At 43.9% G+C, this 15,698-nt stretch overlaps 1 protein-coding gene across 1 annotated transcript in view; it reads left to right on the top strand.

Moving 5' to 3' along the window:
• The first annotated feature begins 7,751 nt into the window (after window positions 1-7,751).
• Window positions 7,752-15,698, top strand: part of UBE2R2 (ubiquitin conjugating enzyme E2 R2) — a 96,074-nt gene continuing 88,127 nt past the window's right edge. Inside the window, exon 1 of the mRNA XM_060101811.1 lies at window positions 7,752-7,931. Coding sequence (XP_059957794.1) covers window positions 7,755-7,931 — 177 coding nt within the window. The 5' untranslated portion in view covers window positions 7,752-7,754. The remainder of the gene's footprint in view (window positions 7,932-15,698) is intronic.

Here is a 15,698-nt window from a genome sequence, read left to right as displayed (position 1 = left end):
ACCTTACATAGTAGCATTTTATTTCCTGGTGCAAGATCAGGTATCTATTTAGTCATCATGTTTCTTTTCTCTCTCTTAATCTGGAACATTTTCTGAGCTCTCCATTTTTTGTTTTTTGTGGATTTTTTTTGTTTGTTTTTATTTTGACAACAGTTTTGAGGAATATAGGACAGTTTCATTTAATAACTTTTTCTTTTAATCTTTTTTATCGAAGTACAATACACATATAGAAAAATTCACATATCTCAAGGATACAGCTTGGATATTCACAAACTAAACATACACATGTAATCAGCTCCCAGAAAAAAAAAAAGCAGAACATTTCCTGCACCTTGCCAATCTCCCTTCATTCTGCCATCTAGTCACCGCCCCCCAACAGTAACCACTATCCCAACTTCTAATAGCATAGGATATTTTATGCAATGGCTTTTAAAGGAATTTTCACAGAAGTGGTCTTGTCCTTCTTCAGTCCATTCCACGTGGTTACCAGAATGAGTATTCTGCAACTAAAATCCTATCATGCCACTCTCCTTTTAAAAAGTCATCAGTGGCTCCCAATTGCACTTAGAATGAAATACAGACTTCTACAAGGCCATGATCAATATATTCCCTCACTTGCTGGCCCATCCTTTTTCTTGACACTCCACCCCTTGCTTGTTGAGCTCCAGCAACATCCACCTTCTTTCATTTCCTTGGTTGTATCAAGTTCTTTCTCACCTCAGAGACTTGAGCCAAGCTGTTTGCTCTGCCTGGAATGCTGCTTCTTGAATTTTTTTTTTCTTTTCATTCCTCAGCATTCAGTGTAAATATCATCTCTTTAGTTAGGCCTTCACTGATCATCCAACCTGAAATATGTTTTCCCTTATCTCTTCACCCCATTGATTTCCTTTTTAGCACTTTTAAAAATGATTTTTGGTTGTCTGTCAATTGTCTATCTCTTTGTCCTTGACTGTGAGTCCGTGAAAACAAGGACCAGGTCTACATGTCCAATGCCTAGCACACTATACATACTCAATAAATGCTTACTGAATGAATGAATGTGACCACTGTCAACATTCCAACCTTGTCTCTCATCATCTCCATCACATTTTAAGTCCCCGCCATACTGAACTACTTGGAGGAGTTTCCCTAGTCTATCTTGCTTTCTTGTCCTGGGCCTTTGAACTTATTACCTTCTTTGCTAAGAATGTTTTGATTTTTTTCCACAGCTTTATTGAGATACAATTGACATATAACATTGTTTAAGTTTTAGTTGTACAATGTGATGATTTGTTACACATGTATTATTGCAAAATGATTACCTCAATAAGGTTAAAGTACTTAACATACCCTTCACCTCAAGTAATTACCATTTGTTGTTGTTGTCATGGTGAGAACATTTAAGATCCACTCTTGTAGCGATTTTCAAGTATATAATACAATATTTTAAAATATTGTCACCATGCTGTACATTAGATCCCTAGAACTTATTCTTATAAGTTATAAGACTGGAAGTTGGTACCCTTTAACCAACATCTCCTCATTTCCCCCACCTCCCAGGCCCTGGCAACCACCAATCTACTTTCTGTTTCTATGGGTTTGGCTTTTCTGGATTCCACATGTAAGTGAAATACTACAGTGTTTGTTTGTTTGTTTGTTTGTTTGTTTGTTCATTTTTGGCCACACCAAGCAGTTTGCGGGATCTCTGTTCCCCGACCAGCGATTGAACCTGGCCCACGGCAGTGAAAGATCGGAATCCTCACCACTAGGCCAAAGGGATCTTCCAGATACTACAGTATTTGTATTTATCTTTCTCTGACTTATTTCACTTAGCATAATGCCCTCAGTGTTCATCCATGTTGTCACAAATGGCAGGATTTCCTTCTTTATACCTGAAGAGTATTTTGATTGTTAAGGAAGGTTTCCTGGAGGAGATGGGGCTGGTGCTAAGTCTTGAAGCATGATTTGACTTTGAATTGACTGAGAGGAGAAAGCACCACTGTGGAAGTCGGAGGAAGACCAAAGGGGCCAGAGATTGGTCAACCATTCATTCCACACTGGATGATACTTAAGAAATGTCAAGCCCTGTGCTGTGTCAAGGATAAAGATAAATAAGACATGATGATCACAAGCCAGAAATCTGGAATAATGCTCTTGCATTCACATTTCACAGGCTAGTCCCTGCTCTTACATTTAAAAGTAACCTCAGCGAGGCTTCTTCTGACCCTGCCTCCATTTATTTTTTTTAAAATTTATTTATTTTTGCGGTACGCGGGCCTCTCACTGTTGTGGCCTCTCCCGTTGCGGAGCACAGGCTCCGGATGCGCAGGCTTTGCGGCCACGGCTCATGGGCCCAGCCGCTCCACGGCATGTGGGATCTTCCTGGACCGGGGCACGAACCCGTGTGTCCTGCCTCGGCAGGCGGACTCTCAACCACTGCGCCACCAGGGAAGCCCCCTGCCTCCATGTAAAATTGCATCCACCCCAACAGTTTCCATCTTAGCCCTCCCAATCACCTTCATTAGTACTCACCAAAACTTGCAATGTTATTTGTCTACTAATTTCTTGTTTTTGTCTGTTTCTGTCCCAACCACTAGAATGTCAGCTCCATGAGGGCAGGACCCAGTCATTTGTGTCTCATTCACTACTGTATCCTTGGCATTTAGCACAGGGCCTGTCACGTAGCAGGCCCTCAGTAAATATTTGTTGAATGAATGAATGGCTCTTTCTTAAGAGCAACTCAGAGGCTGGGCGAAAAATGTAAACAAATAGTTGCAGTAGAGCACGGGGGTGATATGATATGTACAGATTGCTGTGGGCACATTAGACTAGGAACATTACAGCATGGTGGTTAAAAGTAGTCACACTAAAGTGGGATGGCCAAGGTTCAACTTCAGGTTCTGCCATTCACTCACTAGGTGACCTTGAGTAACTTTCTTAACCTCCCTAAGATTTAGATATTCTAGTAATGACCATGTCGAGGATTTTTGTGAGAATTAAATGAGATTTACTGCATGTGAAGAGCCTGTCACATACTGATGCATAGCAAATGTTAGCTGTTGTTATCAAAGGAAGACTGCGGCTCCTTAAGAGCACTATTGAAGACTTACATGTATTAACATATGCAGAATGAAATACAAAAACAAAAACGGTGGACTCTTTTAAAAAAGTCATTCTAGGGCCTCCCTGGTGGCGCAAGTGGTTGAGAGTCCGCCTGCCGATGCAGGGGATACGGGTTCGTGCCCCGGTCTGGGAGGATCCCATATGCCGCGGAGCGGCTGGGCCCGTGAGCCATGGCCGCTGAGCCTGCGCGTCCGGAGCCTGCGCGTCCGGAGCCTGTGCTCCGCAACGGGGGAGGCCACAACAGTGAGAGGCCCGCATACCGCAAAAAAAAAAAAAAAAAAAAAGTCATTCTAGGGAGTTCCCTGGTGCCCTAGTGGTTAGGATTCTGGGCTTTTACTGCATGGCCTGGGGTTCAATCCCTGGTTGGGGAACTGAGATCCTGCAAGCCGAGCAGCATGGCCAAAAAAAAACAGTCATTCTATAAGGTCAGAATTAACCTTTATAAAGGAGATAACCTTCCCTCTCAGTTATTTCACCAAGATTTCCACATCTTTTCTTTCTGGAAGAAAGGTAATAGATTCTTTATAGGAGCCCTGGTTGGAGAATACTAGGTGATGCCATAGAGATTAGGGGGTGAAGGTCCTGTTTTCTTTGCCACCAGAGGGCACCAGTCAGTCAAGTCAATCTCTACCTGTCGTGAAACTATAAGAAAGCTCTAGGAAGCTATCTCTGCCACTCATTCTTTGTGTTGTAAGTACCCACTATGCACAAAACATTATAGTAGCTTGTATATGGTTATGAGAGAGATCTGTTGTCCTTCTGGAATTTATAATCTTGAGCACCTGTGTCTGAGAGACCCTATTAGACACGGGGGGGGAGGGGGGAGGGTGGGGTTCAATTTGTGATTTGTTGTTGTTGTTGTTACTGATTATCTTCCTGCCCTTGGCTGTGAGCCCATGAGAACAATTACTTAGTGTCTGTTTTGTGTCAGACAGTGTGCTGGTTGCTGAGGATCCAGGGATGAATAAGACACAGTTGTAACCTATTAATAAACAATGTCTTACCCGCTGAGATAAAAAGCCATGAGACAAGTTCCATGGAATTTGAGTTCCTCTGCCGTGAGTATGGAGTCTTAGGTACGCCACTCATTAACACACTAGGCTGTGAGCTTCCTAGATAGGTATATGTTTATTAGTCACCCATCTTAGGGTCATGGCATTGTGAGTATTTAGTATGAGTTTGTGAGTTGAGCTGAGTCCAGAGACAGGCTTCTGGTCTGGGTGCCAGGTGTATGTTTCAGTGACTTAGGCTAGGGATCTGCCATCTTCTGGGTCAGGGTGGGGCTATGATGAGTTTATGTGGGTGAAATGCTTTGAAGATGAACTTTCTGCCTATTTGTCTACGCACAGCCTTGCTATTAAAAGTGTCAACATCGGGCTTCCCTGGTGGCGCAGTGGTTGAGAGTCCGCCTGTCGATGCAGGACACACGGGTTCGTGCCCCGGTCCGGGAAGATCCCACATGCCGCGGAGCGGCTGGGCCCGTGAGCCATGGCCGCTGAGCCTGTGCGTCTGGAGCTTGTGCTCCGCAACGGGAGAGGCCACATTAGTGAGAGGCCCGCGTACCGAAAAAAAAAGTGTCAACATCATCTCCCACATTTCCAGGTCAGCAATCTCCCTAAATTGAATGGTGGAGGAGGGGAAGTCAGAACCAGTCAAACACCATCCTTTGGGGAGGAGGGGCTGAATTGACTAAAATACGCTCCAATTCCAGTGGAGTTTAGTCTCAAAACTGAGGGAATAGAGTTGGGAGGCTAAGGAATGATTCTTTAAAATACTGAGAAAAAATAACAACAACAACAAAATGAAGGGGCTCTTTCATTGTGGATTGTGCATAGTGACTTCCTTCTAAAGAGTACAGTATAGAAAGGAGATAAAAAGAGTAACTTTACAGTGGAGAAACGTGGCTGACCTATTCTGTCAGCCAGGTGACTGAGGTCAATATCAACACTAAGTCATGCTGATATTATGTGCTCTTGATATGATGTGATGAAAATATCATTTTACTCCTGTGATCTCCCCTTCAAAACCCCAAAACTCCAGTTTAATCATGAGAAAAACATCACAAATTCTAACTGAGGGACATTCTACAGTATCCTTGACTAGTACTCTTCAAAACTTTTAAGGTCATCAAAAACAAGGAAAGTCTGAGAAACTGTCACAGTCAAGAGGAGCCTAATAAAACATGAAAACTAAATATGGCGTCTAGGATAGGATCCTGGAACAGAAAAGGGACTTTAGGTAAGAACTAAGGAAATGTGAGTAAAGACTTTAGTCAATAATAATATATCAGGGCTTCCGTGGTGGCACAGTGGTTAAGAATCCGCCTGCCAATTCAGAGGACATGGGTTCGAGCCCTGGTCTGGGAAGATCCCACATGCTGCAGACCAGCTAAGTTGTGTGCCACAACTACTGAGCCCGTGTGCCACAACTACTGAAACCCGTTCACCTAGAGCCCGTGCTCTGCAACAAGAGAAGCCACCGCAATGAGAAGCCCGTGCACTGCAATGAAGAGTAGCCCCCGCTCGCCGCAACTAAGGAGAAGCCCTTGTGCAGCAACGAAGACCCAATGCAGCCAAAAATAAATAAATTTATTTAAAAAATAATATATCAATATTGGTTCATTAATTGTAATAAATGTACTACACTAATGTAAGATGTTAATAATAGGAGAAATTAGGTACCAGGTATATGGGAACTATCTGTACTATTTTCTCCATTTTTCTATAAATCTAAAACTGTTTTAAAAAAAGTCTGTTTAAGAAATGGAGGGGGTGGTATCCAGAAAATAACTTTGCCTTAAATTTTTTTAAAATAAAATTTCCTATTTATGGATCATTTACCATATGCCAGTCATTGTGATAAACTCTGTACATGGATGATCTCATCTAAATATTTACAATTGTTTATATATTAGGCATAATTAACCCTCTTTTACAGAAGCTGATGAAAAAGGAAGAGGTAATATAATGTAAATGGTGGAGCAGGGGTTGGAACCAGGGATCTTTCTGATCCCCAAATTCTAAGTGTACAGAACTCTCACAGTATCCTGGCTTTTCTAGGAAACGTTCATGGAGTTATCATAGGACATGCCTTCCAAAGAGAAAGGGGTATTCTAAATCATGGGGATTGAAGACCTCTACATCTCAATTCTGCCAGGATTATCTTAAAAGTCCCCCAGTTCTAAGTTGGACTTTCAAGCTGGAAAAGATCTGTAGGGGCTCAAAGTTCAACCAAATACGCCATTTGACAAATGGGTAAACTGGGGGATAGCTAGAGCGTTTGCCCCAAATCACACAGAAAAGGGCCAAGAACCCAGGTTCAGTCTGTATTAGTATTTCTCTCCTTATTTCTCACAACTTCCTCTTTGTAGTTAAGAAGAGAAGTAGAAACTGACCTATCTGCCTTCCCCATTTCTCGGATAGGAAACTGCCCCCCAACCCCCTAAGTTGGTGACACAAGGCTCTCCAAGGACACAATGGCAAGAGGACTGGACCTGCAGAAGAGATGTCAGGAAGCTTGTTTCCACCGACAAAATCCACATTGTCAGCCCATCCTTGTCAAGCACCTACTGAGTGCAGGGACGACGGACTGTGTGTCAAGGCGCGGGGGGCGGGGGGTTAGGTCTGCAGAGGATCTGGGGCTCGTAGGACGGCTGCGGGAGGCCGGTGGATACTAGTGGGGAGGAGGGCGATGACAGCTCTAGGACAGAGGTCCCTTCCGGGGCGCGCCTTTGGAACCGCGGCGTGAAGCCGCACAGCCATCCTTTTGGGGCCAAGGGCATCCCCTGCGGCCACCCTCGACCCCCACTGCCGCTTGACCCTTTTAGGGCGGGGGATACTCGCCGGAGTCACAAAGCGCCGCCACTGCGCGGGGCGGTGTAGAGGAGGCAGAGAAGTGGGACGAGGAGGAGGAGGAGGAGGAGGAGGAGGAGGAGGGAGAGGAGGGCGGGGGAGGGAGGGGCGCGCGCACGCGCGTCGCGTCGGGCCGCCCGCCGCCGAGAGCCGCCCTCCCTCCCGACGTGCGCCCCTCCTCCCACTCTCCCTCCCTCCTTCTTCTCGGCTCCGTCGCTCCCGCGGCGCGAGGCGCTCTTGCTCTTCTCCTCCTCCTCCGCCGTCGCCCCTCCCCCCGCGCAGCCGCCGCCGCCGCCGCCGCCGCCGCCGCCGCGAGACCCCCGCGTGCCGCGCTCCCCCCCCGCCCTTCGGCCCCGCGCGCCCTTCGGCCCCGGCGGCCCTCGAGGAAGCGAGAGGGCGAGCGAGCGCGGCGCTCCCGGGCCGGCTCGGCCCCGTCCGCTCACCATCGCCGGCCCTCCGCCGCCTTCCTCCGCTTCCACCTCCTCTCCCCCCCCCCGCCAAGTTGAGGCCCCCTCCGGGGGGGGGAGGCCCGGGACCCGGAGCGAATTTCTCTAACTCTCTCCACCTTTCCCCGACCCGGCCCGAGTGTGAGGAGAAGGGCCCGGCCCGGCCCGCGTCGTGTGTGAGGAGGAACCGGGCCGGCCCACGGGCCGTCTGGGGCCTGGTCCGGGCCGCCGGGTGTGTGAAGACAGGGGCCCGGTGCGGGCCGGCCGAGGGCGAGCGGAGCGGAGGGGAGGGGCCTGGTCCGGCCCGGCCGGTGCGTGAGGACTGGGGCCCCGGCCCGGCGCCGCCGTCGCCGCGATGGCCCAGCAGCAGATGACCAGTTCGCAGAAGGCCCTGATGCTCGAGCTGAAATCCCTTCAGGAGGAGCCGGTGGAGGGCTTCCGGATCACCCTGGTGGATGAATCCGACCTCTACAACTGGGAGGTTGCCATCTTCGGACCCCCTAACACCCTCTACGAAGGCGGCTACTTCAAGGTACCCCCGACCCCATCTCAGACCAGGCTTCCCCAGGCGGAGGCTGCAGCTTTCGGTAGTTTTCCCGGCCGAGAGTGGGAGCGCGGGTGAGCGGAGGGGGCTCCTCACCTCGGCAGCTCCCTCCCCCCATCGGTGGAGGCAGGAAGGCCTCGCTCGCTCACCAAGTCCCTTTTCTTTGTCATGGGGGCGGGGGCGGGAGGCCAGACTGCACCGGGAAATAGGAAAGCCTCTTTGGCTAGGGTAGTGGCTACCGGAGGAGGAGGGCGGTCTTTGTTTTGTTTCCCCAGCCGAGGGTGTACGGAAAGAGAGGTGGTCTGGCTTTCCCCTCTCGTCTTCCCATCTCTGCGCCGGCTGGAACTACCCCAGAGGGCAGAGTGACCTGCACTTATGGGATTGGACCTTTTTTGGGGTGGGGTGGGGGAGGGGTACCGGCCTGTCATTCCGGAGGCTGCCTAGTGGCCTGACATTTGGGGGGTTTGATGGGCGTCTTGCATATTGGTGGTTCCAGCTTCGCATTCCAGCGGGCGTTAATGGAGAATAGGAACCCTAGGGGTGCTAAACAAACGCAGGGGTGCCTGCGTTTTCTTGCCATTAGCCACTTGAGGGAACTGTAATTTAGCCCCCTTTCTGTCCTCGTTTTGTATTTACTTCAGTGGTGTTTCAAAATGCCCTTTGTCCTCACCCTGGCCACCAACTTTACTGCCCCCGCTCCCCTCACCCCCCGCCTCCCGTGTAGAAATATCCACAGAGGGCGGGACATGTTATGTAGAGAGAGAGTTTCCCACTTTAGGGACACAAAATTGAAACCTTTCGCTCAGATGGTTAACTCTAGCAAATGGGGGGGGGTGGTCTTACGGATGAAAAGTATCATCTGAGGTGGGATGGTTTCACAGAGTAGGACCGCTCCTTAACGACCATAGACATTGTTTCTGTTGTTTTCCAGGATGTTAGAACAGTGGTTATTATCATTCCTGAATCCAGTAGTTTCTTTATTCCAAGACAGATAACTTGGAGATGAGGGGTTTTTGTTTTTGTTTTTGTTTTTATTTTACCATTTTTTAAGGGGCAAATCACAGGTTGAAGGTCGAATGCTTTAAATGGTGGGGGAACAGAGAGATGAAAAGAGTGCTTAGGAATTCATTTAATTTAATTTTTTGTTTCCAAAATTAAGTAAAATAGGGCTGTGAGTCAGTCTTGGTTTGTTTCGAAGGGAGGGGCTATCTTGGCAAAAGTTTTAAATGAGTATCTTAGTCATGTAGTTAACGTGTATTTTTAAGGAGTACCCAGTTACTTTAGTTTCTACTCCTCTAAAGGTAGAAGCCTCAGTTTCAGGCTTGAAATTGGGTCTATTTTGTAGAAAATGTCAGGAATTGATAGGGGAATGTTTAATATTCATGTCTGTGATAGTCACTAAATACCTAGTTCAAAACATGTATTCAGTGTTTAGAATATTGTGTGCACCAACTATATGCTTCATGTTTTGTGGTCACCATATGCTGTACTCCTCAGATGCAGATACTTGCAATATCTACTGGCTAACTTTAGTGAAATGAAGTTTAATTTCCAAAAAGTATCATTGTTTGGGACAATCAGTAGTCAAGATAAATGGATACTAGCTAGAATGATCTTACTCCTATGCAGTTTGTTAAAAAAACAAAACAACAACAAACTGTACGTGGAAGGAAATAATGGGTTAAAAATTGTAATATTTTTGCTTAAGTAATTGGGAAGGGAGTGTGGTGAACCCTCTCAGTTTGGAATAGGTAGTTTGGAAGGAGGATTCCCTGTAGCATACACTGATTTAAACTAACTGCTTTTTAATTTCAGTCTTATTTAAAAAGAATGGTTTGATCTCCAATTTTGTTGTATGTGTTAGATATCTTAATCTTTTTTTTACCTTTAATTGTGACATGTAAAAAAATATATGAAAATTCTTAAACAGGTTTAGTGTTTTAGTCTTGTGTAAGCATTTTGGTCAGTTTTGTTTCTTCTGCTTTTGGCAAAGGACTTTGGCTTTTTATACCAAAGTTCTTAGTTGGAAAAAGGCAAATTTATGGTCATGAGCAGTTAACACTGGTGATAAGTTTAAAACCATTGTTTTTTATTTCACTGCTTTTGTGAAACAAGGCTTTTAGTGTTTTCCACTACAGCTGCAGTTAAAAGTTGGCACAAACCTTTCTGTACTACTGTTCTCCTTTATCAAATGGTGGTCCTTGACCATTTAATATAATTTATCAATATTTTCAAGTTAAACTCTTCTCTATTTTGCATTATACTTTCTGAAGGCAGTGGGCTGCCAGTCATTCTTTAAATTTTTCATAACGTAACTCCTTTACCTTTTACATATTAATAGGCTTCTAACTGATCTTTTTCATCATGAAATAGTTGGCTCCAGTCTGTTTTAACTTTGGCATCTGTTGTAGAGATTTGTGAGACCTGTATTTCACAAATTTGTTTTTTCATCCTATTTTTCTTTTTTAAATATCTTGAATCTGTATGATTCTTAGCTTGGCTGGGTGGGGGGAATCTAGATATATCATGGGCAAAGGTAATTTTCTTGTGTCTGATTTTCTGCATGTTATAAACTCTTCTCTGGCTTCACTATCTTTTTGTCCAATTTCTTGATCTCATTATTCACCCAGTGAATTTCTTTGCTGCCCTGAATTTTTCCTCTGGTGTCAACCATTATAGCACATAAAGTAGGAGATGACTTAGAACACCCAGAACACGTCTGAACTTAATTTTGCTAATGTGGAGCAAGTTGGAATTTTATTATGTTACTGGAAGAATAACTTGTCGATCAAGTGAGCAGTTAGTGATGACTTTTAACACGTTCACCTCCGTTCCTTTAAAAAGAACTGTCTTTTCAAGTAAGTCCTGGTAATGATCATAACTTAGTGTGGCTGCTTTAGTATAGAACCTCCTTGGAACTCCTGCATTATTTATCTAAATGCACAATAGCAGTGATTCTAGATACCAGAAAGTGAGAGTGACTCTTTCATAGGAGTAACGTTAAAGTTTAAGTGATGCAGTATGTTTAAAGTATTGCAGTTTTTGTAGTTTTGGTTTTATTCAGTAATGTAAGGGAATGAAATATAGGCGTGTTTCTTTTTTGGATAACTCCCAACTAATAAAATTTAGGAAGTATTTGTGATATACTCAAAGTTTTCCTTAATAGGATCTTCTTCATCAGACTTACCGCTTTGTTTTATATTAAAGAAACTCTTCAATAGTTTTTTAAAATAAAGGACATGCATTATTTTCATTTGTTCTAGAGTAAATGAATGTATTCTTTGCATGCCATCCCCCACCCCCCCCCGAAAAAACCCACCGAACTACCAAACTTAATCTCTGTGCCTGGCAGTGGTCTTCAGATTATATATAGCACATTCTATTTTATGACTTTAAAATTCTTAACATACAGGTTTTTTTTTTTTTTTTTTTTAATAAATTTATTTATTTATTTATTTATGTTTGGCTGTGTTGGGTCTTCGTTTCTGTGCGAGGGCTTTCTCCAGTTGTGACAAACGGGGGCCACTCTTCATCGCGGTGCGCGGGCCTCTCACTGTCGCGGCCTCTCTTGTTGCAGAGCACAGGCTCCAGTCGCGCAGGCTCAGTAGTTGTGGCTCACAGGCCTAGTTGCTCTGTGGCATGTGGGATCCTCCCAGACCAGGACTCGAACCCGTGTCCCCTGCATTGGCAGGCAGATTCTCAACCACTGCGCCACCTGGGAAGCCCCTTAACATACAGTTTAAACAGTTTTTCTAAGCAACTGTTAGTCTTTTTGGTGTAGGGATCCTTTTGAGAACTTGATAAATTTTCTTTGAAAGACAATGAGGACACAGAAAGTAGTTTGTATGCATTTTCAGATGGTTAACTAACCTGTTAAGAATCCCTCTTTGGGGACTTACCTGGTGGTCCGGTGGTTAAGACTTCGCCTTCCAGTGCAGGGGACAAGGGTCTGGGAACTAAGACCCGACACAGCCAAATAAATAAATAAATATTTTTAAAAAACAAAAAAAAGAATCCCTGTTTTAAGGGATTGGATTGGCAACTTTAAAAACAAAATTAAACACCTTTGACATTATAAAAGTATTGCTATTTTTTTAGAAAACCATTTTATGATGAATCAGTCTGTTAAAATTTTCTTAGTTTTAAGTTTTTCCTCAGTTGCTTTAAGAACACCTCTTAGGGCTTTTAGCTGTTACCTTTTCTGGAAGCTGAACTTGTCTTGAGTGCTGGGTGAACTAAAGCAACATTGTAAATGGAAACGTGGTTAAAGTCCAATGGTTTGGGGCACTAAATGCAATTTTAGTCCCCTATCCCCAGCCCCCACCTCTGGCAAATATAACACCTCAGTATTTCAGAGTATGCTTTTACTGTATTAAGTTGATTCCAAGATGCATATTTTTCTAGTTTCACTTCTCAAATTTGGAGTGAGTCCATGAAGTCTTAGAATTGCCATCAGCTAGCTGACACTTGTGACCTAGTTGTAAGAGACCCTTCCATTGAAATCTTCTGATAAAATCTTTTTAAATGCCAGCATCAGTGTCTTAAATTTGATAAAATAAGGATTATTTCTTTTTGAACCAAGGATTTGTGTCCTCAATACTTTTTGCTGCTTATTGATTCCCCTTTTTCAGAGGTTTGTGTTCGTAAACAATATTTACCGAACACACATCAAAGGCGAAGCACTGTAGGAAGTGTCACTACCTTTTAGACAGTAAGGAAAAGTATTAGGACATTGATAACCTTAGAGCTTTTATGAATGATCTTCATAAAAATCTTTGTGCAGACTTTGAAATACAGAAATGTGAGGTGTAGGTGTTACTGACAGAATTGTAATGGTAATTAAAATCAGAGTTTTAAGGCCAGTTAGCGCATTGGTCAACATAACCACAGTTTGTCATGATGAAATGTTCTATTCCATCTTTGCAACTTAGTGGTCCTAGTCTAAGGTTCCAGAAGAATCTGTTGGAGACAGGTGAAATAAAGGAGATCACCTAAGAAATTGGCCTACTTCTGCTAATATAGTTATGGGAAAATAACAGGAAGAGTTACAAATTCAGGGTTTATGACTACAGAACTCCGTCTTGCTGAAAGGTCATATTTAAACGTTTTAATTCTTTTATGTTCCTGAAATTCTTTTGGTCTGTTTCGTGTACAGCTACATAGATATCCAAATAAGACTGAGCTGAGCTTCTTTGAAAGTGTTTTGTCAGCACAGAATTAATTCATTTCAGCTTTATTCAGTGAGAAATTGTTATTCAGAGTTTATGCTTATGTTTCTTTAAACAAATTGATTCTGAAGTGAATGGATGATAGATACTAAATTGAAGACATAATTTGAGTTTGGATTGCCAAGGTTTGATTTTACATAAATATTCTTCCATATGAGAATTGGAATATTGAGATTTGGGAATATGTATTTAAGATAGAAAATGAATATCCACTTTAAGCACCTTTACTTGATTTGTTTTAATAACAAATATAAAAATGTTTTTGTTACAACCCAATAAATTAAATTTCTGTTGTAAACCTATTGGTAAGGTAAGTAGAATGAGCACTTAAAACATGCTAAAACTCTGAAGGTCGTATCTAATTGCAGATACACGCTACTATCCTTATTACAGTAATATAGATATTAGTAGCTAACATTTATTGAGTGCTTACTGTGTGCCACATACTTTAAATAGAATATCTCATATAATCCTCCTGTGAGGTGTGGCTGCTATTATATATATATATGGAAACAATCATAGAGTTTGTTTAACTTGCTCGGGGTCCTCAGCTAGAAAGTTGTAATACCAAGCTGGACTACCAGACTGCTTGACTCTAAAGCCTGTGTTGTTCTCTTTTTTTTTTGCGGTACGCGGGCCTCTCATTGTTGTGGCCTCTCCCGTTGCGGAGCACAGGCTCTGGACGCGCAGGCTCAGCGGCCATGGCTTACGGGCCCAGCCGCTCCGCGGCATGTGGGATCTTCCCGGACCGGGGCACAAACCCGTGTCCCCTGCAATGGCAGGCGGACTCTCAACCACTGCGCCACCAGGGAAGCCCCTGTGTTATTCTCTTGGTGAGATCTTTTATCTCTCAGGATGTTGTTTGAAGGTATAAAAGTGGAGCTTTAAGAAAATAAAATTTATGGATGAGACTTCCCTGGCGGTCCAGTGGTTAAGACTCTGTGCTTCCACTGCAGGGGGCACAGATTCGATCCCTAGTCGGGTAACTAAGATTCCATATGCTGCACGGTGCGGTCCAAAAAAAAAAAAAAGGAAAAGGAACTTTATGGAGCATTTGAAAGGGAACTATTTTTATTTTAAATTTTATAAGTTTAAAGGTCACAAGGTAATTGTCCCTTCAAATTATGGGGAGAGATTGTTATGACTTCAGCTTATAACTGTTAAATTCACTGGAAAAATTGGATTTGTTGTTGTTCTTGGACTACTTGGATTAGAGAGTAACAAATCATATTGCAGAAGGATTTTTTTTATTGGCAAATTGAGTCCTTTAATAGCAACTTTCTCAATACTTTAAGGGAGAGTGGGATGGTGCTAGAGTTGAGAAATATGTCTAAAAAAACTAATCTTGGGGTTAGAAATGATGATAAAACACCTTTGAAGTGATGGTGGGAGATCATAGCGGGAGTTAAATTTCTTAATACAATATTGGTTTATGCTTTTTTTTTTTTTTTTTTTGCGGTATGCGGGCCTCTCACTGTTGTGGCCTCCCCCGTTGCGGAGCACAGGCTCCGGACGCGCAGGCTCAGCGGCCATGGCTCACGGGCCCAGCCGCTCCGCGGCATATGGGATCCTCCCAGACCGGGGCACGAACCCGCATCCCCTGCATCGGCAGGCGGACTCTCAACCACTTGCGCCACCAGGGAGGCCCAGTTTATGCTTTTTTTTTAATAGATCTTTATTGGAGTATATAATTGCTTCACGATACCATGTTAGTTGCTGTTGCACAACAAAGCGAATCAGCCATATGCATACACATGTCACCATATCCCCTCCCTCTTGAGCCTCCCTCCCATCCTCCCTGTCCCACCCCTCTAGGTCATTGCAAAGCACCAAGCCGATCTCCCTGTGCTATGCTGCTGCTTCCCACCAGCCAACTATTTTGCACTCCGTAGTATATATATGTCGATGCTCCTCTCACTTTGCCCCAGCTTTGCCCTCCCACCCCATGTCCTCAAGTCCATTCTCTATATCTACCTCTTTATTCCTGCCCTGCAACTAGGTTCATCCGTACCATTTTTTTTCCTTTTTAGATTCCATATATATGTGTTAGCATACGGTATTTGTTTTTCTCTTTCTGACTTACTTCACTCTGTATGACAGATTCTAGGTCCATCCACCTCACTACAGATAACTCAATTTCGTTTCTTTTTATGGCTGAGTAATATTCCATTGTATATATGTGCCACATCTTTATCCATTCATCTGTCGATGGACATTTATGCTTTTAAAATGATAGTGTCTTAATACTCTTCCAAGTATATTTAAGCACCATAGGAAACTTGAGCAGTGTAAGGTTAAAACTTACTTTGTTGTTCTTTCAGTTGAGTCTGTTAACTGGTACTCCTTTTTTTTTTCTTAAAGGGAACGCTATTTATTTATTTATTTATTTATTTATTTTGGCTGTGTTGGGTCTTCGTTTCTGTGCGAGGGCTTTCTCTAGTTGCGGCGAGCAGGGGCCACTCTTCTTCGCGGTGCACAGGCCTCTCACTGTCGCGGCCTCTCTTGCTGCGGAGCACAAGCTCCAGAT

This window comes from Mesoplodon densirostris, chromosome 6, assembly GCF_025265405.1.
Source record: "Mesoplodon densirostris isolate mMesDen1 chromosome 6, mMesDen1 primary haplotype, whole genome shotgun sequence".
NCBI classification, from domain to species: Eukaryota; Metazoa; Chordata; class Mammalia; order Artiodactyla; family Ziphiidae; genus Mesoplodon; species Mesoplodon densirostris.
The sequence above is the reverse complement of the archived record's forward strand: the minus strand, read 5'-3'. Positions and strand labels throughout refer to the sequence as shown.